Source organism: Trichomonas vaginalis, chromosome III, assembly GCF_026262505.1.
Source record: "Trichomonas vaginalis G3 chromosome III, whole genome shotgun sequence".
Classification (NCBI taxonomy): Eukaryota; Parabasalia; order Trichomonadida; family Trichomonadidae; genus Trichomonas; species Trichomonas vaginalis.
The window spans coordinates 24,997,364-25,018,984 of record NC_067205.1 but is presented as its reverse complement, the minus strand read 5'-3'; the positions used below and the strand labels follow the sequence as shown (position 1 = coordinate 25,018,984).

Sequence of the window (21,621 nt, the reverse complement as noted above, 5' to 3'; positions counted from 1 at the left end):
ATCGTGGCCAAATATGATCTATCGTTCATGATTTTAAATTCTAATTGTGTGAGTCTAATATATCCAATAAAAATAAATAGATGATAAAATTCTGATAAAGCAATAATTCATTGAGTCTGTACAATTTTTGAAAAAGATTGTAAAAAAAATTTATGGCACTACTAAACAGGCTAACTTTCGATTTTTTAATAGATACTATCAATCCATGTGATTCAGCATCTCATGGGAAGTTTGTTAATGCTAAAATTTTAAATAAATCAACAGTCGATCAAAAGTATAAACCTCATTTCTATGTAGTCGATAAAGAATCAACTCTCTATATTGTAACACGATCAACCAGTTCGAAAGAAGACTGGTTGACAAATTTTGAAGCTACAGAAGTGCAGTGTCAATTTGGATCGACTACAACACGATGTCATAAAGGATTTTACAGATCGGCGCAGTATGTTTACAACATATCAAAGGATTATATGAGTAACTATACAGGGAAAATTGTTATTACAGGGCACTCTCTAGGAGGAGCTATTACAAGCATTGTAACTCATATGGCTTTAACCGATCCTGACTTAGCTGATAAAGATATAATTGGAATTGCATATGCTCCTCCACCAGCAATGGAATATGTACCTCCAAATATTAGATCCAAGCTTGCAGCTTTCATGAATTCAGATGATATTGTTCCGAGATTATCTTATCCTAACATTCTTGCAACTTATTATGATCAAATTTCAATTGGTGGCTCGGAATTTCTCTCAAAAATTAAAAATGATTTTCCGATGCTTAGTTTTCTCACCACAAACATGAAACAAAAGTTAAATACAACTGTGTATCAATATTATCTGAATAGAGACCTATTTCATGTTCATTATCCATGGGGAACGCTTTTTCACTTAAAAGGTCTTTACCAGACGCTCAATGATACACAAATAGATCCTGTGTCAATAGATAGACTTGAAATATCAGATAATGCAACACTTGACCATTATCTCTCTAAATATCAGGAAAACATCGAAATCCTTTTTAAAGATAAGCCAAACGAACAATCAAAAGGAAAGGATAAGGATTTAACAATAACTCTTTCTATTACTGTACCAATAATTATCTTATTACTAGTGATTGTAATAGTTTTACTTGTATTATTAATTAGCAGGAATAGAAAAATTGAAAATATTGAAAAAGAACTAATTACCTCAGATGTTTAATTCAAAAAAGAAATGTTTTGCATGTTTTGTAATTTAATGAATGAGAACTTTTTAACTGTTAGTAAAGTGTAAGGAATCAAAAGCTTTTTGAAATTTAAATATTGATTTTTTTTTAAAAAAATCTTATTTGAGAGAAAATTGAATTGAAAACTCTTTAATAGTTTAAAAAATGGCTGTGTAAAAAATAATTATTGAAAATCAAAATGATTTTGGAGAAAAAAAATTGAAAAAGTAATATTAAAGAGATAGATAAATAAATAATTCGTTTGAATTTGGGTAAGGGAATAAAAAGCCTAATTTTTAGTTGAAAAAATAACAAAAATCAGTTATTTTGGTCCATAGATGAAATTAAGATATTAATCTTATTTAATAATGTAATTGATGAGTTCCGATAATAATGTCGATGAAGGAAATCTAGGGATGAGAAAGTCTGAATAGGAAAATAAAATTGAATAGTGAATTGAAAGATCTTTGAAAAATATTTTTGGTCTGAAAATAATTTTAATGTATATTGTATAATTTGTTGTATTTTAAACTTTCAGTTTATTTTATGAATTTGAAGGGAAAAATGAATAATCTTTTCTTGATATTCAATATTGGATAAATAGAAACGAAAGTGAAATTCCATCGATTTTTATTTTGAGTCACTTTTTAAATTGAAGAAAATAATACATTTATATAGAATTCCAAGGTAGCTTTAAATTCTTCGATTTTCTTATTTGTAAAGGTAAAGAAGATACTTTTTGTGAGAATATTACGGTTATTCGTCAATTTGAGAAAATCGTTTGTGATATTTTTGAAAAAGTTTATAATTTTAAAAAGAGTTTTCAATTGTTGCATGCTAAGTAGTGTCAACGATAGAAATTGAGAGCCTATTAATCGTCGAGGAAGTCCGATTATTTTTGGGCGAAAAACTATCTTAAAATATGATTTTTAATATGTCTTTAAAATAAAAAATTTGAAAGTTAATTTGAGATTCTCATATAATTTTTTGAATGAAAAAATAAATATAATCTATATGAGTATTCGAATAATCACACTTGAGATATATCTAAAAAATAATTAAAAATAGAGTTTGAGAAGACTTTTCAAGGTGTAATGAAAAGTGTGATATAGAAAATAATTATAGATATTTTAATTTTATATATTGTGCTAAGCATTATATTAAATTTTTAGGAAAAACACTTTTCATAAGTATTCAATATTTGAAAATACTCTCCAAAAAAGAATAGATTCTTTTATATTCGCTTATATAAAAGGAGACTCTCTATCAGATGCGAATGCCTGAATTCAGCACCTCTGATAGAGAGTTTCCTCTTATATAAGCAAATCTTTTTCATTCGTTTTTGTTAATATAAAAACATCAAAATCTACCAATATAAGAAATTAAACCCTGCGAGGCACCAGTCTAGAACTGGCACTTCGCAGGGTTTAATTTCTCTTGACAAAATACAATAATCAAATGCTCCAAAGTTTTCAAATTTTTATTAGGAATAGGAGCCTACAAAGCACTGATTATATATCAGTGCCTGGTAGGCTCCTATTCCTTCTCTAAATGGGAGAAACTTTGTTTGAATAAGATAACATCGAACAAAGTTTCTCCATTTAGAGTGGGATTTGGAGGGTGGGAGGTACATAGATAGACTATGTATCTCTCACCCTCCAATTCCCTCGGGAAAGTTCGAAAACTTTGGTGCAATCAGCAACGATTGCACCAAAGTTTTTGCGTTTAATTGAAGGAATTGCTCTTTATGATATATACAGTTACAATGCATATATCATAAGGAGCAATTCCTTCCAGATATCTGGCAAACTTGCTCGCAATGGTTCACAATTGCGAACAAGTTTTGTCATTTGTCAAGAGAAATTAAACCCTGCGAAGTGCCAGTTCTAGACTGGTGCCTCGCAGGGTTTAATTTCTTATATTGGTAGATTTTGATGTTTTTATATTAACAAAAACGAATGAAAAAGATTTGCTTATATAAGAGGAAACTCTCTATCAGAGGTGCTGAATTCAGGCATTCGCATCTGATAGAGAGTCTCCTTTTATATAAGCGAATATAAAAGAATCTATTCTTTTTTGGAGAGTATTTTCAAATATTGAATACTTATGAAAAGTGTTTTTTTCTAAAAATCTCAGAATATATTTACAATAGTAAAATAAATAAGATATTTAAATTTATTTTTAAATGCTTTTTTATATGAGATTCTCAAAAGTTATATCAAAAGTCTGTTTTTTCTAAAATCTAATATCATAATCTATTTCTCATTTTAAGTACATCTTAATTCATTTTATTTTCTATATTTTTTCAATATTTTTGAGGGAATTGTGTTGCTTCCCCGACGATAAAATTGAGAGGTTTACACATTGACACTACTTAGCATGCAACACAATACTTAATAACTGCGATAGTATGATATTATTTTATTGTTTTTATGAATTTTATTATTGAGCATAAAATTTGATAATTATTATCGTTAGTATAGCCCTTATAATATAGATTAAATGATTCCTTCGTAAAATTTGAGTACAAGTCCACAAAATTAGATTCATTCAAAACTTCATATTCTTTATTTGAAAATAATATGATTATAATATCTTAGAAGAAATATAATAGTGTTTAAAAGTATGGTGATTCATAGACCGTTGCCTAAGTATCACTTTTTGGTCGAAGTTCACAAATTTTGTGATTTAATAAAATTGAATAAAAATATTCATTTCACAATATGATTAATTTCACTAACTGTTGTGTATTATATAATTTCTATAAATTTCGATAATTGAAATAAACATTTCATTATCTTATATGAAAGTGAACTATAAGCCAGAATTAACTCATAGAACAATGGCTGAGAGAGTAGACTTGCAGAAGAGGCTAAAGCGATGCCAAAAAAAGATAGTACAGATAATGCCTGTACTCAATAAGTACATCCGAGGTCCAATTACAAAGCAAAAGCTTATGGACTTCATTCAATACTTTAATGCCCCAATGCTTAAAAAATTGGATAGAATGGCTATGCGCCAAAAGCCTGCCTTAATTTGCTGGCTATCTGAAAACTGGGATTCATTTGAAAATGCATTCAATCAAGAAGCTCCAGCCCCTGTTCCGCCTAAAGAGCCCTTGATTGTTAGTGATATTGATATTGATAGGATTTTCACCAGTATTGACACTGAATCCCTCTTCGAAATAGACTATTCTGCTCCAAACGAGCTTCGATCTTACTTATAAGTAATATATTGTTATTTGTATGCGTTTTCTATATAATTTATACTTTACATTCAAAGTATTTTATCTCTATTGTAGAAACTATAAAAATTCCTATAGAAAAATTTGAGTTCAATATTTATTATCATGTAAAATGGAACAAAATCAATTACAATTGTAGCCATGTAATAAACAGAAATTCATCAAAAGTGACAGCTCTCAATTTTTTGACATTTGTAAATTCTAAATTGAATGAGAAAAATGAAATAATACTAAGCATAATACAATATTCTAGATTTAATTATAATTAGGAAAAAGTTAGTTTTGAGAGTACTTTTCATAGGCATATAGAATGAAATCTTCTGAAAAATAATATCACATAAACTCATATTATTTTCTAATATATAACTATTTTCTATAAAAATCAAATTCAATGATCTTAAAAGCGAAGGATAAACCTCAAAAATTACGAATATAATGAGTGGGAATAGGCGTAAAGCAAAAATTGATATTTCATATAGTTTTATGATAGATAAGCATTATATTCCCACTCATTATATTCGTAAATTTTGAGGTTTATCCTTCGCTTTTAAGATCATTGAATTTGATTTTTATATAAAATAGTTATATATTAGAAAATAATATGAGTTTATGTGATATTATTTTTCAGAAGATTTTGTGTTCTTCTTCAAAATTTTTTTATTAAAAAGAATCTTTACAAAATATACATTTACTTTAATTAATATTTAAAAACGTGCTCTATCAAAAGTTCCAAAAATTCAATATTTTCTGAGGTGTCACTTTTGATGAATTTCTGTTTACAACAGCCATTCTCACATAATCAAGCACTTGATATTTCTCTTTCTAATTCAAAAATAGATCCATATTCATAATAACTTATGTAATTCGTTAGATATTACATTAAATTTTAATTAAAGAATATCTCAATAATAGTTCATTTTTATTAAAGTTTATTATATTAATTCTTTAAATATGAGTGAATTTTCACAACTATACCTAATATATAAATCGTTGTTAGATTTCAAAACCATTATTTTGCTAATCACATCCCTTTCAGGTGAAATTTAACAAATTTTCATTTTATTTCCCCTTAAAAAAAATGATTCATGAAAACAACATCATCATTATATTATTTATGATTCTATAGGATTAATACTTGAGTATTATTTTTTATGAATTCATAAGTTAAAAGCAATCATTCCAAGCTTTGTTGGCTGAAACACAACTTAGCAACACCTTCCTCCTAAAACAATTCTATTTATTTAAATCTTTTAAGAGTTTTTATTTAAATATTGTATGAAATTACGAAACTAAGCCGCTCGCTTCGCTCGCGGCTTAAGTAAACAACATATTTCAGACTATCGATACTAAAAATTTTTTTATTTTATTACATTTTTTTTGCATTTTTTTAAAGCTTCTTAAGGGTGCACACGAGAGGATCATGTAAACTTCAGAATTTAGAACCTTATTTTTAGGCATTATCTTGGCTACCTATTTAGGCTCGAAAAGCAAAAAATATCAAAAAATACAACTTGACTCCATTATGACCCTTTCATGGAGGTAGTTTTTATCCGCTAGTATTTTCCCTTTGAATCTCTTTACAATTCGAAATCAAATTCAAACCTCAGTAGAAGAAAGGAAGAATCGACTTACTACGGTTGTAATACGAATAAATACATTTAATTATTTTTATTTACATAATTGTTTGAAGCTCATATTCCAACAAATTTTTAAATAAAAACATTAAAATGTTGAAAATGTTCATATATTTTAATAGGGTTTTGGCACTTTATTGAGGAATTACTACATACATAGTCGAACTGAACTTGATATTTTGAAATTTAAATTATTTATCAAAATTAAAATTTAACTTGAAATTTATAATTATTTAGTCATATTTTGCATAATTCTAAGTAGATTTTGTAAAAAATCAAGAAAGAAAAATTTTAACGTGCTTTATTTTTTCTTTTTAGAATAATACATATTATTATATAATTAACATATTCATAATGTTTCACCCTTTCAAAAATATAATCCTCTCCTCGCAAATAAACGTACATACGGGTGGCCTCTTTTTTCAAAAAATTAAAATTTGAAATTTTGGGCTCAAATATTAGAGATTTTTTCAACCTTCAACGATATATGTTGTCTATATCAGACCTCCTTTCTTTTTGATACTTAACATTGTTCCTAAATCTTAGCCGTTAAGGCTGTTCTGAAAATATTTTTTTTTCGAAAAAATTCGAAAAAATTCTTAAAATTCAAATAGGGATGCGTTAAACACGCCATTTGACCGGGCGTACATTTTTTTTGTTCGCCCAAAAATTTCGCCATTTGAGAAATTCAAAAATTAAAAATAAAATTTTAATCTTGATTTTTTTATTTTCGTGATTTTTTTGAAACTTACATAAGCGATGAAATACTTTTTTTTTAAGTAATCGTTTATTATATATAAATATATCTTAATAAATTTAATTCCTTAAGGTAGAGCGTGTTCAAATTTAAAATCTCATACAATATTTTCTTAATGGCGTATTTTTCTGAGGTCGCCCAAATAAAGGCGAATTCAAAATTGAGAACACCAAGGCGTATGGCGAATATTCAAAAAGTACGCCACTTACAAAATATTGAATGTGGATTATCAATTTTTTGGCGTTTTCAATTTCAAATTTTGATATTCAGTATAATGCCCAGAATTAAAATATAAAATTCATAGAATTTTTTCTTTGAAAATATTTTACATTTTTATTAGACCACTCCTAGACTAGTCATCAGGTTATCCTCAGATCATCCTCAGACTACTCCTTATCAGATTACTCATCATCCTCAGACTACTCCTTAGACCCCTCCTCATCAGACTACTCCTCAGATCTTCCTCATAAGACTCCTCCTCAGATCTTCCTCCTGAGACTACTCTTCAGACTACTCCTTAGAGTCCTCCTCATCAGACTAGTCCTGAGACTAGTCCTCAGACTACTCCTGAAACTACTCCTCAGATTATCCTCAAACTACTCCTCAGATTATCCTCAGACCCCTCCTCAGATTATCCTCAAACTCCTCCTCAGATTATCCTCAGACTAGTCCTCAGACTACTCCTGAAACTACTCCTCAGATTATCCTCAAACTCCTCCTCAAACTCCTCCTCAGATTATCCTCAAACTCCTCAGACTACTCCTCGGTCTAATCCTCAGACTCCTCCTCAGATTATCCTCAAACTCCTCAGATTATCCTCAAACTCCTCAGACTACTCCTCAAACTCCTCAAATTATCCTCAGACAACTCCTGAAACTACTCCTCAAACTCCTCAGATTATCCTCAAACTCCTCAGATTATCCTCAAACTCCTCAGACTACTCCTCAAACTCCTCAGACTACTCCTCAAACTCCTCAGATTATCCTCAGACAACTCCTGAAACTACTCCTCAGACAACTCCTGAAACTACTCCTCAGACAACTCCTCAGATTATCCTCAAACTCCTCAGACTACTCCTCAAACTCCTCCTCAGATTATCATCAAACTCCTCAAACTACTCCTCGGTCTAATCCTCAGACTCCTCCTCAGATTATCCTCAGATTATCACTTTACATATATATATCGATAACTAAATAATTACTTATTATACTTTCTTTATTTTTTTTAATTTTAAAATAATATTAATATATCTTTCTACGTTTAATGATGAAAAGAGAAAGAGGAGTAAAAAGAGGAAAGAGAAAAGAAAGAGAGAGAGAGGAAAAAAAAGAGAAAGAAAGAAAGAAAAAAAAGGACGGCGATAATTTTGTATTGTTTTGTTATTCGGCCGAATGGCTGGTACTTCGTACCCGCCATTCGGCCCCAAAAATGGCGTATTATTCTATTTTTAAACGGTCATGGCGTAAAACCGTCGCATCCCTAAATTCAAAAATCCCTTAATTCCTGAGGATTTTGGAAAAAAGTTTTTACATGAACATGTGTATATTATATGAAGTATATTGATAAGGTAAAAATCAAAATTTATTGCATATTCATCGAGAAAATAAACTAACGAATCCATCAAAATTGAGAGGGTAATCCTCCTCCTCTCAAATAAACGTACATACGGGTGCACCCTTAAGAAATTCGAGAATGAGGCATCGCAACATCAAGAAATACCGAACTCCCGTTTCAAGTGTTGGAAATAATGCGGTCATCATATCAAAACAAGACTGGAAACGCATGAAAAAGGAAGCAAAACATCTAACACCTGTTGAACGCGAAAATAAGGAAAAGAAAAAAGAAGAAAAGAAGAAACAGAAGTTTCAAGAGATCTACGAAAAGCGTGAAGCTATCGAAGCTAACGATAAAATAAAACAGGAAGTTGCCAAAATGCAGCAAACTGAAAATCAAATCAAAAAGAACGAAGCTGTCCTTGCCAAAGCAAGATCTATTCAAAACGAAGAACTTGATGAAGTTAAAGCTATAAATACTGATGTTCTTGTTGCTCGAATCAAATCTTTACAAGCAGCCCAAATTATTGAGAACAGAAAGAGGCAAGAAGAAGAAAAAAAGCGAGCAGAGCAAGAAGCAGAAATACTTGAAGCCCACCGCAAAGAAGCGTTAGATATATACGCAGAAAGAGAACGAAAGAGAGCAGAAAATCAAAAGCAAATGTCAACATTTTTGTTACAACAAATTGAAGAACGAAAGAAACTTGCAGAGGAACAAAGGAAACAGAGACAGCGCGAAATTGAGCTCCAACAAGAAGATTACAAACGCGCTAGGGAAGAAGAAAGAAAAGAACAAGAAGAAAGAATTCGGAGAAATCAAGAATTCTCAAAACAATGCATGGAGGCAAATGCAGCAGCAATACGTCGCAAGCAAGAAGAGAAGAAACGCGAACTAGAAGAAGATCAAAAACTCATTGAATTCCAACGTCAAGAAGCAGAGAAAGAAAGGAAGAAGCAGGAAGAGAAAAGAAGGCGTCAAGAACAGAGGGAAAAAGAGATTGATGTTTTAAGAAGACAGCAACAGAAAGAAATCGATGATGGTGAGAAACAAGATGAATTACAAATGAGAAGAGTGCAAAGTGAGAACGAGAAAAAGCAGAGAGATAGAGAACTCTCAGAGCAGGAGAGAAGACGAAAAATCCAGGAAGAAATGAGACTCGCAAGAGAAGAAGAAATTCGGATCAAAAAACTTCGTATGATTGAAGAAGCTAAACGAGATCGTGAAGAGTTCCAGAAGGCACTTGAAATATCACGCAAGCAAGAAGAAGAAAGGCAAAGACGGCTGGAAGAGAAGAGGAAACGTGATGAAGAATACAGAACATACTTGCAAAATGATATAAGAGCTAAAATTGAAGCAAGAAATCTTCAGCCACTTGTTGATCTTGATGAACAGAAGCATCTCGAGGATATGAAGAAAGATTACATTGAAAACTTGGAATCTGTCCGAGATCAAAAGGTGAAAATGCTCGAAGAAGAAGGTGTTCCTGAAAAATATATTACTGACCTCAGAAATAGGAAGTTCAGAATCCATTAAATTACATTCACATTAGATTTTATTATTGTTTGTTATATTCGTATTATGGCTATAGTTTGATCTAACGAGAATTTATAAATATTGATTTAATGTTATCAATTGATATTTTGGCATAATTATATTTAAGTGTTTACACTTATAAAGTTTATTAGTTAAAACAAAAAAAAAGAGCAAAATTGATTTTTTGAATTAAAAACATTAAAACTCTATATTTATTTCACTTCATATTTTCTTGATTATCAAACAAATTATCTCTTGTTCTAGAAATAAAAACATCTCCATTCTGAAGCCACATTGGCATCGCATCTGGAACGTCAGCATTCTGTGGGTCAGAATCTTCTGTATCGCTGTACATGAATTCTTCTTCCTCTTCATAAATTGAGTAATCAGACACTGCCTTTATTTCGTATGGTTCTTCCTCTTCATCGCTGTAAACGTGTTGTTCTGCTGCAATTATATCAATTGGAGCGACTCCGAAGTGTTTTCTTGTCATGTCCACTCTCATTGAGTACTTTAAAATCATAAGCAAGTTCCGATTCATGCTATGTGCAGCGTAATTTGCCGCATTCATGCCTTCATTGGATATAAGATCGCACCTGATGCGTGGGTTTGTTACTAATACAGCAACAAGTTCGCAATTCCCAAGCTTTGAAGCCAAAAGAAAAGGCGAAAGTCCTTGATTATCTCTCATGTTGACAAAAACTTTCGTAATGTTAGAAATATCGATTGATGTCTTGTTCATCCAGCTCTCAACAGCAATATGGAATGCTGTCTTGCCTTCATCGTTTTGGATATTTAGGTCAATTTCGCTGTTGTTAAGAAGATTCGATGCTATGTCTGAATATCCCCTCTGGATTGCAGCCATTAATGGCGAATTTCCTTTTTTATCTGCTTGATTGATAAATCGAAAATCAATCCCTTCATCCGGTGTCACTTTTTGCAAAATCTTTGCCATTTTTGTGAGGAGATTTATTACAATTGACGTCTTTCCGTTCATGCATGCTAAGTAGAAGGGAGTTTCGCCATTGTTAGTAGTTTGATTCAAAAGTAGTTTGGCTGATTGGTCGGCCAACAATTGATCAAAAACCGAAATTGAACTTGAAATTGCAGCGAAATGCAGACAATTCCATCCTTTACTATTTGTTGCTACAATATCAGCTCCGGCAGCAAGTAGGACTTGAAGCAACTGTGGAGCTTTGACAACACTGCATGATATGATTGTATTTCCATCGAATGACTTTATATTCGGATCGCATCCATGCTGTAAAAGCAAAACAACTATGGGATTCCTAAGAGACTTCTCTACTGCGCAGAATAATGGCGTTCTACCTTTGTTATCTAGTACATTTGGATCAAAATTATTTTCTAAGAATAACCCCGTTAAAGGAATATCATTATTTTCCACAGCTATATGCAGTAATGTTCGCCCGTTCTTATCAGTAACTGACAAATCTGATTTTGGCATTAAATAATCAATAATATGTCGATTCGAGCAATCTACTGCTAGCATGAATGGTGTCATACCATATTTATCTTTCGAATTGAACATATTAATACCTATACCTTCTATTGCTTTGATAATTTCTAATTGTCCGTTGATTGCTGCAATATGAGCAGCATTTCTCTGTAATCTATCAGTTTGATAAAAAGGTTCTGGTCCGAATGCATTATACATGTGAATAAATAACTCTGTATTGCCAGAAGCTGCAGCAGAGTGTATAATCGTCCAATAATTGTGATTTGGCTGAAAAGTATTAATTCCTAAATTTATGAGAGTGCGAACAACATCGTTCATTCCGTATGAGGTAGCTAATTGTGCGAGAGAAAAGAATGATTCTATTGAAGGATCGAAACATTGTTTTTGAACTAAGAACAAAGCAGCATCACTGTGGCCGTACTTGACGGCATAGAAGATAGGAAACCACCCCATGCAGTTTATCTGCTTCAGAGAGCTTCCGGAATCGTAAAGTAATCTGAGAATCGCAACATTGCCATTGATAGCGGCCACATGTGCTGGCGAAATGCCTTCGGAATTCTGAGCATTTGGATTCGCATGACAATCTAATAGGTATCGAGCAACTTCAAAATTATTGTCATTGACTGCGTAATGAAGAGGAGTATTTCTATCAGCATCTTGCTTATTAATCACATCCATTCTATTTAATATAGATGATATTATATTGATATTTCCGCCAGCAGCCGCAAAGTGAATCAAATGTATCTGATCGGATGAGATATTGACCTTTTTCATTCTTTTAAAGAAGTATGTGAAGCATTTTTCCGCTCTAAAATATGCAGCGGCTTGAACAAGTGTCATCTGTTTCATGAGGCCAGGTGGAGTATCTTCCTTAGGTAAATCCAATAATGGTTTCTCAAATCGGACTGTAAGAATATACGCTAAATCATCAAGCCTTAACGCTTCATAGATTTCTACATCTCGAAGCATTTAATCTTAAAAAAAGAAAAATCAAAATTTCGATTTGAACTATCGTTTATCGTCAGATTTGAGCATGAAATGAATTAAACTGATTTCTGACCAAGCATACCGTTTCTTTTCTTTTCCTGTTACAAATTTAATTATTTTCGGTAATAATTGATCAAATTCGAATAATCTTCAATGTCTATATCAATGAAGTAAGTATTCGTTAATATATGCCCAGAGAACGTATAATTTCATATCCAGAAATAAGTTCATGCAAGAATCATCCTCGATGATACAATTCTTTTTATGAAGAGTTATAATAAATGCTTTTCTGGCCATAACTATGATGCAGAATTACAGAAATTATAGGGTATTTATGCTTTGGAATACAATTTTTAAGAAAAAAGCAAAGCAAACTAGAATTTATCATAAATAATCTCTAATCATAGCTAACTTGTTAACGAGATATTTATGTAAGGAGTTAATAGTCGCAGGCTAAAAATTTGGATACAAAATTTGAAAATGAATAGCAAGTTAATTAATAGACTGTTGCTCCAAGTTGAAAAAGAATAAAATTAATCGTGAGTTTGTCATAATGGCAATAAAATCAGAGAATAGCCCTTTGTAATTGCCGATCCTAAATATAAAATGAAATACCTATATTTGTGAATTAGAGGAAATAATTGTTGATGAATAATGGAAGCTGATGTAAATAAAATTTCGAACAATTGATAAAATTTTCACAATATTTTGGAAGCATTTGAAAATTAATATTCTGTGTAAATGTTTAAAATGATTATTTCACAAAGTTTTAAATCAAATATTTCTTATTTTTGAATTATGTCACATTTTCGGTTTGTATAAAATTTTATTTGTCCAAAATTTAATTTTATCGTGGTGATGTAAAAGTAATTAATATTAACAAAATTATCAAAAAAATTTCAATAAAAATCAGAAAAATTGCAACCTACGGGAAAATAAGAAAAGAAACTGGTTTTGATATTTGGATTTAACGATATCTTGATTGTTCAATTGCCGGTACGATGAAATTGTGATTTTGATATTCAAATTTCAGGTCAAAAATTGAGATTGCTTCACAATTAATTGTGAACCAGAAATCCAAATTTGAGAGGAATAAGGACCATTTTGCTCTCAATAACTAATTTTCAAATCAAATCATTTATATACTTTGATTCCCGATGCAAGTTAGTTTGCCTCCGATTACTACCCTCATACCAGATCTTCAATACATGAAGTTCTTCTACGATACAGAGATCATTCAGCCGATTTCACAGTCCAAGACAAAAAATAATTCTCTCAAATGCAAATTTACATCAGAAGAAGATAAGAAATTGATTGAGTTAGCAACAGAAAGCGCGTCGAGGAACTGGATTGTTATTGCACAAAAGCTTGGTACGCGAAATGCTGGGTCATTATTGATTTTGTAATTTAATCGTCGTCGTCTTTTTCTAAACGTGCATTTTTTGCTTTCGGAGCTATTGAACATACATTGGCCCTTACCAGCAATTGAAAACTATTTTTCATTATCAACAATTACATTACTCCGAGTTATTCATCAATCAATGAAAATCTATATATAGTCCATACTTCAATTTACAATATTGGCAAGTCCAATTTCACTTGGCATATTTAACTCATATAGAAAAACCAGTTGGAATCAGCAAAATTATCTTTAATTCCATACATAAGAAAAAAAAATTATAAAGTTCTTCAATAATAGCAAACTAATAGTTTAAATAGATTTACAAGTATCGCCCATCTACTTTTGATATAATTCACATATTAAATGTAGAAAACTGGTTTAAAATAAATATTTCAAAAGTTCGAAAACGATTTATGAAAAAATAACGTGATGACATTTACTAAATTTGCTCTGTATTAAAGTATCGATGACAGAAAGAGCATATTTTGTAAATATTTCAAAAATATTTAAAAGTCGGAGAAATTGTATTGTAATGTACTATAATTATGTTACAAATCCGATTCAATACTAATCCTTCGCTATTGAAGTTGTTTTGAGAAGGATATTCTCTAAATTCTTGATAAATCTTTAAAATCTAGAGTAATCGTTTTGTAAACTTAACAAAACTAAAATGTATACCAATAGATTGGCATTTTCTACGTTTTCAAAGTGAGAGAGTGTAAATTCTTTTTTTATCCTATTAAGGTTTTTAAAAAATTTAATTAACTTAATTTATATGATCTGAAATATATGACAAGTTAATATGGAGAATTCTTTCAACCCAATTTCAATTTATTGAATTTTCTATTCGAATTCAAAAATTTTCCCAAGAAGAAAAAATAATTAGGAAATTTAATATGTTAATACATAAAATATTTTATTTATTCAAAGAATTCAATTTTCTATTGGATCAAAAAACTTGTGTTAAAGTTCGTATTTTAAGATAACTATACTTTTAGAAGCTGTTTTTATTTTTTTCACCGGGATTTTATTAATTTAATTCTTTCAAAATTTGAATCTTATTGTATATCACCGGACTATGATCATAATAGAGTTGCAATCTCTAATTATAGCCACATTAGTACTCGTGGGTCGATATATCATGGGAGATACAAAATTATTTGAATTTTCTTTTATTTTTTTAAAAAATATTAAAAAAAGTAAATAAATAACTAACAACACAGCATCACTTTTCGTAAAATGCTTTAATCCTAGTCCTTTTTCCCCTTAATTTTTCAATCTCTCCCAGGTTGAAATTTATTCCGGGAATTTTTAAAGATGCTTGGTCAACATAAAATTTCATTAAATCTTCCACAGGAGTCATAAACTCTGAACATTTGAAGCGAGCATGAACTGCATCATTCAAATTTTTAAGAAGATTTTTGTTCGAAAAGTGATTCAATACGGCGATTACATGAATACAAGGTAATCCGTATAATTCGATGTGCTTACATGTGCATGAATATTGTGAATCTGACATAATTTTTACGCAATATGTATAGCGACCAAAAGTTGCATAATATAATTCTTGAATTGGATCATATAATACCGAGCTAAACATATCTGAATGTTTCAAAGTTTCATTTAGATTTTTGATAATATTATCTGATTTAAAATCACCTGTTAAAACATTTTTAACAAGATTGAATTCATGTTCAATGAGACGGATAATTAGTTCGGCGGGTTCATATGTATCCCATTTATCTTTAATTTCGGCATTAAGGGATTCAATAAGAGATGTTGTGAGTATGCCAGCGGTGTAGTCAGCGAATCCTTCAAATGGGTTAATACTATCTAAGTACTTAAAGAGATCCTGATTATTTTCGCGGTTTGGATATTCCTCTTGTAAACGAGTTTCTAACTTTTTAATCAAGTCAATTCGTTTTTGAGGATGGTCTGCGTAAGCGACTTCAACAATTTCGGAATAGACATTGATGTATTCCCTTTTTGTTGCAAAATGACGTAAGCAAAATTTATGATCGCAAGAAAAGCCTGATTCTCTAACAGCAGCTATAATTGCCGGACCTTGATCGGAATAAATATTCTTGAATCTGCTTGGTGGAATAAAAGATTTCAATTTAGTGAGCATATCCTTAATTGTTATCGTATTTTCACTAACAGACCATGCAAATGCAATAGGGATAAGTCTATTATTTGGTGCAGGTGTACCAATAATGAGTAAGTTTCCTTTTTTAATACAAAATAAAAATGTTCCATCAATTTGAATTATTCCGCAAAAAGCTTGTGTTTGCATGTAAAAATGAGTTATTGGAGGAATTACAATAAATGAATAAATTTGAAAGTCTTTTGAATTTTCAGGTAATTCATCACCTTTCTTAAATGTATGCAATTCAATTTCATTGTTAACTTCTTTAACTAAAATCATTTCGCAGAATCCTTGTTCGATTTTGTTTATGATTGAAAAAATTGTTGAGAAATAATTGTAAGATTGAATTCTATCCCCTTTTGTGGTTCCTTTAAGTTTATTTACTATATTATGGAACATCGTATAAGTTGCATTGGGAATATTCAATTCTTTTGCAAAAATTTCTTGAGAAAGGGACAAACTATCCAGTGTCACTTTTCAAAGGAATAAAAAAATAATAAAGATGAAATAATAACATGAAATCTTATATAAATATAATTTTATCTAAATAGATAAATGAATTAAGCAGTTTACAGTTATATATATTTAATGAGAGACAATATCTAGTTCTATGGTAGAAATGACTCTTAGACTCAAATAAGTAACACAGATAGAAAGTACTCAGTATAACAATTATATATGTACACTCAAAGTTAGTCGCTGCTAAAATCTTAACCTTGCATTTCGGGAAAATCTGACAAATGGCTCTTAGACTCAAATAAGTAACACAGATAGAAAGTACTCAGTATAACAATTATATATGTACACTCAAAGTTAGTCGCTGCTAAAATCTTAACCTTGCATTTCGGGAAAATCTGACAAATGGCTCTTAGACTCAAATAAGTAACACAGATAGAAAGTACTCAGTATAACAATTATATATGTACACTCAAAGTTAGTCGCTGCTAAAATCTTAACCTTGCATTTCGGGAAAATCTGACAAATGGCTCTTAGACTCAAATAAGTAACACAGATAGAAAGTACTCAGTATAACAATTATATATGTACACTCAAAGTTAGTCGCTGCTAAAATCTTAACCTTGCATTTCGGGAAAATCTGACAAATGGCTCTTAGACTCAAATAAGTAACACAGATAGAAAGTACTCAGTATAACAATTATATATGTACACTCAAAGTTAGTCGCTGCTAAAATCTTAACCTTGCATTTCGGGAAAATCTGACAAATGGCTCTTAGACTCAAATAAGTAACACAGATAGAAAGTACTCAGTATAACAATTATATATGTACACTCAAAGTTAGTCGCTGCTAAAATCTTAACCTTGCATTTCGGGAAAATCTGACAAATGGCTCTTAGACTCAAATAAGTAACACAGATAGAAAGTACTCAGTATAACAATTATATATGTACACTCAAAGTTAGTCGCTGCTAAATCTTAACCTTGCATTTCGGGAAAATCTGACAAATGGCTCTTAGACTCAAATAAGTAACACAGATAGAAAGTACTCAGTATAACAATTATATATGTACACTCAAAGTTAGTCGCTGCTAAAATCTTAACCTTGCATTTCGGGAAAATCTGACAAATGGCTCTTAGACTCAAATAAGTAACACAGATAGAAAGTACTCAGTATAACAATTATATATGTACACTCAAAGTTAGTCGCTGCTAAAATCTTAACCTTGCATTTCGGGAAAATCTGACAAATGGCTCTTAGACTTGTTTTGATAATTAATTCTTCAATTATATTATAATTTATAACAAATTTCCTCAAACTATCTGTATGTCATTCAATTCCCGGCCACTACATTCAATGATGGACCATTTCCTTCAAATTTTGAAATACCTTATTCAATTTGTTGTATGGAGCCCGTGATATTCAACACTATGGAGCTCCTCCAGTTTGGTATCCAAGAAGAGATAAAAGCTAGCATGGGCTACTCTCAAAAATGCTTGAAGCAATATATTCAAGTTTGCAACAAGGATCAATAGATTCAAATCTTGTTTATTGTACTTTAAAGGTACTTTTAAAAAAGAAACAATTAATGTAAAAGATTCAAATAATTTTTTATTATTATTTTATTAATTTTTTAAAATAAGGTTAATAAAAAAGTGACACTGGATAGTTTGTCCCACACTCAAATTTCTTTGCATTGAGGAACATTATCAGAATTTGCTAATTCATAGACTTTTTTTCCTGCTTGCAACTTAAGAATTTTTGGTATATTGTTACTCGGCTTGCATTGCTTTGCTCTATGCTTGTGTTTAATTACTGGAATGAAGAAAAGTTGACCATTTTCATGAGTCTTTACAAGCTCCATGCAAAATTGGCAGTTAGGACAACGAAACTTTTTTCCTTGCTCAAAATTTAATGGATAAAAAGAATTATATGAATCTTTTGCAATAAATATAGCAGCTTCTGTAGGATCTGTAAATTTTAATTTGCTATATCTTTCCTTGAGAATTGGAATTGGGGGATTTTCAGGTATTTCCATTCTATATTTCAATTTTTTACGGGAATTCAATTCATTTTGAATTAAATCCAGCATATCAGCTCCATCTCCTTTTTCTTCATCAACAATAGCTTGGATGGATACTGATATAGTTTGATTCTCTTCCACTATTGTCGGTTCGCTTTCCGACATGAGATAAAATTGAAGGTTTAACGTACTTTTGATACTCTGAGTTAAAAAAGATTTTCTTAACATAATTTGATTTATTGGTCCTTAAAAAATTCTGATTCAAAATTGAATTGAATCGAACGAGTTTTCCTTTTGAGTCATTTCAAATATTCATGAGAAAGAAAAAAATTCTAGCAATTTCAAATATTTTTGATTTGATTGAATTCAAAAGTGTCACAAATATTCAATGAGAAAGAGAAAAGAGATCGAATATGTTGTTTCTGAGCGAATAGTCAAGCAATATTTCGTTAAGTACAAAGATCAGCATCCGGAAAAAAATAAATGGGTATATCAAAATGAGATTCCGCAAGAAATATTTGAAAAATATCTAGAAACGAAGAAAACAGAAAATATTGATGAAATGTTACGCTGTACTCGAATTGTTCATGTTGTTGATCAAGATAAAAAAGAATTTTATCTTGAATTTTCAAAAAAAAATCAAATTCATCACATATTAAACAAGAATCTAGATGAAGAACATCAAAAGGCTTATATAGATTATCTTGAAAGTTTACTCAAACTTGAAATAAAAAATAAAAATTAAATTAAATTAACCCTCGTTAGGATATCGTTGCAAATAAAGATCTGTTTCTCAGAAAGATCCTGATTTTCTGATAAATATTCTGTTGTAACTTCAGTTAGTATACATAACAAGTGTACTGAGGCACTGCGCGCCTCCTTACACATTATATGTGAATTTGACACTTTACAAAACTGTTAACGTATATTTTACAACACAAACGACAACACCAACTTAACCTTAAATATTTACAAAGCCGCCAACCACTTCACCTCACTAACGTTTTCACAAACGACTTCACTAATGAAAAAATAAACGTTCTCACTTACAAAAGTATTGCAACTCTTCCCATTGCTGTGCTTCACACAATACTTCATATTCTTCAGTATCGCTGCTGTCACTCCAATCGTCAGAGTCAAAATCACTGTCAAAATAAATGTTAGTAAGTTTTGACAAAGCTAATGAAACACGTTTACCGTTTGTATCGTATGCTTGTATAAACTTTCCATTCTTCATTCCTTCATAAACGCTCAAACTAACTTTACCTTTTCTCCCTCGTATCTGATAGAATGTATTTTCACGAGGAACGAAGAACAAATTCTTGAACTCATGACCGTTGTAGTTTGTTATCTCAATAGTTTTCGTCATTTATATAAAAAGAAAGAAAATCCATTACGTATAAGATTTCAAATCTCTGAACCAAGTGATGATTTCGTAAATGTTTTCAGTGTCACCACGTCACCATGTGTCACCTGGTTAATTAACTTCTTTTAAAAATGATGACAATATGACATTTTGACAACTAGCCCGGAAATATATTTTATCGTTTATGTTTACGTTAATGTTTTCATTAATGATTTCGTAAATGTTTTCAGTGTCTCCACCCTCACACGTATGAAAACATAGCACAAAAATAAATTTAGGGTAGATGGTTAGATCTAACCTCTTTTCTACCCTGTTGAATTCATTGCTTTATAACTCTCTTCCTTGGTTTCTTTTTAGTTGCTTTCTTCACGTCTGTCTCCAACTTGACTGTCTTTCTTCTTCGGCCGTAATGATACCAGTTACTTCCACCAGTCAATGGGTCAAATGGTCGTTCATAAGGGTTTCCATACATTCCATAAGGTCCGTATGGATAAACCGCTGGTGGAGAAGAAACATTTTCTTTAGTTCCATCGACTCTATTTAAATGTATTGTTTCACCTTTCATCTGGTCATTAAAGTCTTTTGCGTGTTTTGCAAACTCATCGTCCTTTCCTAAAGCATTTTCTGACTCAGTCGCAACTAAATTGGATGCTTTATTTATGAGCCCTATTTTATTTAATCTTAACTTCTTTGCAACCCAGCCTCCAATCTTCCCTTTATTTGCATCTAATGTCTTCGAAACCCTTCCTCCACTCATTTTATTTACTGCGTCATAAGCTCCAAGTGCTTTTGCTCCAAATGCTAATGCTTTTGTTCCCATTGCGCCTAAAGCTGCCCAAGCTACCATTTACCCCATATTAAAATCATCTCTCTTCAATATTATCTCATAAAAGTTTTCGTTACTGGAGAAAGTCAATGAAACATAAGCGTTCTCATGGGCTTCGCCCTCACCGCTTTGCGGTCTATCTAACTTATTTCTTATATCATCTATACGCTTCAAAATGTCTGAACAATTGCTAACATCTTCTACAACAGTTATTTCATCATGAATGACCTTCAAGAACAAGCTCATTTAATATGCTATTAAAATCATCTCAATAATGAGTCCATCCTTTCCATCTTTGGGTAGCACAACATCTTTCATTGAAGAAGGTTCAACAAGTCTTATATTAAACTTACTGACAAAGTTTGTTATACTATAATGCTTCGGCGGCGAATACATGTAGTTTGAAAGACATAATATAGATTCTTCAGCAAATTCACTTATACTGGATTTTATAACAATGTTCTCACGAGACCAAATACCACCAATTGACAATCTTGTAAGCAATCCTGTTGAACCTTCTACTGTAAACGTCGATGGTAACATTCCACGAAGGTCATCTATTGACATCGTTGAGTCACTGTATTTAAATATTTTCTTAAAGCAATCGTCATTATCTAACCATGCAACAGCTTTGAAGTTTTCATTCGAATATAGTTAGTATGGTTAAGTCGTGTACTGTGGCACTGCGCGCCTCCGTACACAACTTAGCGGTTTTGACACTTTACGAAACCGTTAATGTATATTTTACAACACAAACACAAACACCAACTTAACCTTAAATATTTATAAAGCCGCCAACCGCTTCACCTCACTAATGAAAAAATAAACGTTTTCACAAACGACTTCACTAATGTAAAAAATAAACGTTCTCACTTACAAAAGTATTGCAACTCCTCCCATTGCTGTGCTTCACATAACAGTTCATATTCTTCTGACTCACTTTCTTCTTCATATAGGTCAAAGTTACTGTCAAAATAAATGTTAGTAAGTTTTGACAAAGCTAATGAA

At 31.0% G+C, this 21,621-nt stretch overlaps 7 protein-coding genes across 7 annotated transcripts, besides 9 other annotated features; 3 read left to right on the top strand and 4 right to left on the bottom strand.

The window, feature by feature from the left end:
- Positions 1-131: 131 nt before the first annotated feature.
- TVAGG3_0760390 (lipase) lies at positions 132-2,106 on the top strand (the record flags this gene model as incomplete). The annotated part of the gene is made up of 1 exon (XM_001301970.1): positions 153-1,202. One exon carries the CDS (start codon positions 153-155, stop codon positions 1,200-1,202), a length of 1,050 nt encoding a protein of 349 aa, XP_001301971.1.
- Positions 2,107-2,665: 559 nt separating this feature from the next.
- Positions 2,666-3,050: a mobile genetic element.
- Positions 3,051-4,009: 959 nt separating this feature from the next.
- TVAGG3_0760370 (uncharacterized protein) lies at positions 4,010-4,432 on the top strand (the record flags this gene model as incomplete). The annotated part of the gene is made up of 1 exon (XM_001301971.2): positions 4,010-4,432. The coding sequence occupies one exon, from the start codon at positions 4,010-4,012 to the stop codon at positions 4,430-4,432; it is 423 nt and encodes a 140-aa protein (XP_001301972.1).
- Positions 4,433-4,594: 162 nt separating this feature from the next.
- Positions 4,595-4,631: a mobile genetic element.
- Positions 4,632-5,196: 565 nt separating this feature from the next.
- Positions 5,197-5,234: a mobile genetic element.
- Positions 5,235-5,851: 617 nt separating this feature from the next.
- Positions 5,852-6,695: a mobile genetic element.
- Positions 6,696-8,528: 1,833 nt separating this feature from the next.
- Positions 8,529-10,099, top strand: TVAGG3_0760330 (cilia- and flagella-associated protein 45 family; the record flags this gene model as incomplete). Its single annotated transcript, XM_001301972.1, has 1 exon — positions 8,534-9,928. The coding sequence occupies one exon, from the start codon at positions 8,534-8,536 to the stop codon at positions 9,926-9,928; it is 1,395 nt and encodes a 464-aa protein (XP_001301973.1).
- A 44-nt stretch (positions 10,100-10,143) lies between these two features.
- On the bottom strand, positions 10,144-12,382 carry TVAGG3_0760320 (spectrin binding; the record flags this gene model as incomplete). The annotated part of the gene is made up of 1 exon (XM_001301973.1): positions 10,146-12,374. One exon carries the CDS (start codon positions 12,372-12,374, stop codon positions 10,146-10,148), a length of 2,229 nt encoding a protein of 742 aa, XP_001301974.1.
- Positions 12,383-13,780: 1,398 nt separating this feature from the next.
- Positions 13,781-13,966: a mobile genetic element.
- Positions 13,967-14,945: 979 nt separating this feature from the next.
- Positions 14,946-16,386: a mobile genetic element.
- Positions 16,387-18,081: a mobile genetic element.
- Positions 18,082-18,775: a mobile genetic element.
- A 483-nt stretch (positions 18,776-19,258) lies between these two features.
- Positions 19,259-21,621: part of a mobile genetic element that runs on past the window's edge.
- On the bottom strand, positions 19,464-19,790 carry TVAGG3_0760270 (uncharacterized protein; the record flags this gene model as incomplete). Its single annotated transcript, XM_001293600.1, has 1 exon — positions 19,464-19,790. The coding sequence occupies one exon, from the start codon at positions 19,788-19,790 to the stop codon at positions 19,464-19,466; it is 327 nt and encodes a 108-aa protein (XP_001293601.1).
- Positions 20,107-20,634, bottom strand: TVAGG3_0760260 (protein of unknown function, DUF4107 family; the record flags this gene model as incomplete). Its single annotated transcript, XM_001293599.1, has 1 exon — positions 20,107-20,634. The coding sequence occupies one exon, from the start codon at positions 20,632-20,634 to the stop codon at positions 20,107-20,109; it is 528 nt and encodes a 175-aa protein (XP_001293600.1).
- On the bottom strand, positions 20,860-21,180 carry TVAGG3_0760250 (uncharacterized protein; the record flags this gene model as incomplete). The annotated part of the gene is made up of 1 exon (XM_051245600.1): positions 20,860-21,180. One exon carries the CDS (start codon positions 21,178-21,180, stop codon positions 20,860-20,862), a length of 321 nt encoding a protein of 106 aa, XP_051092187.1.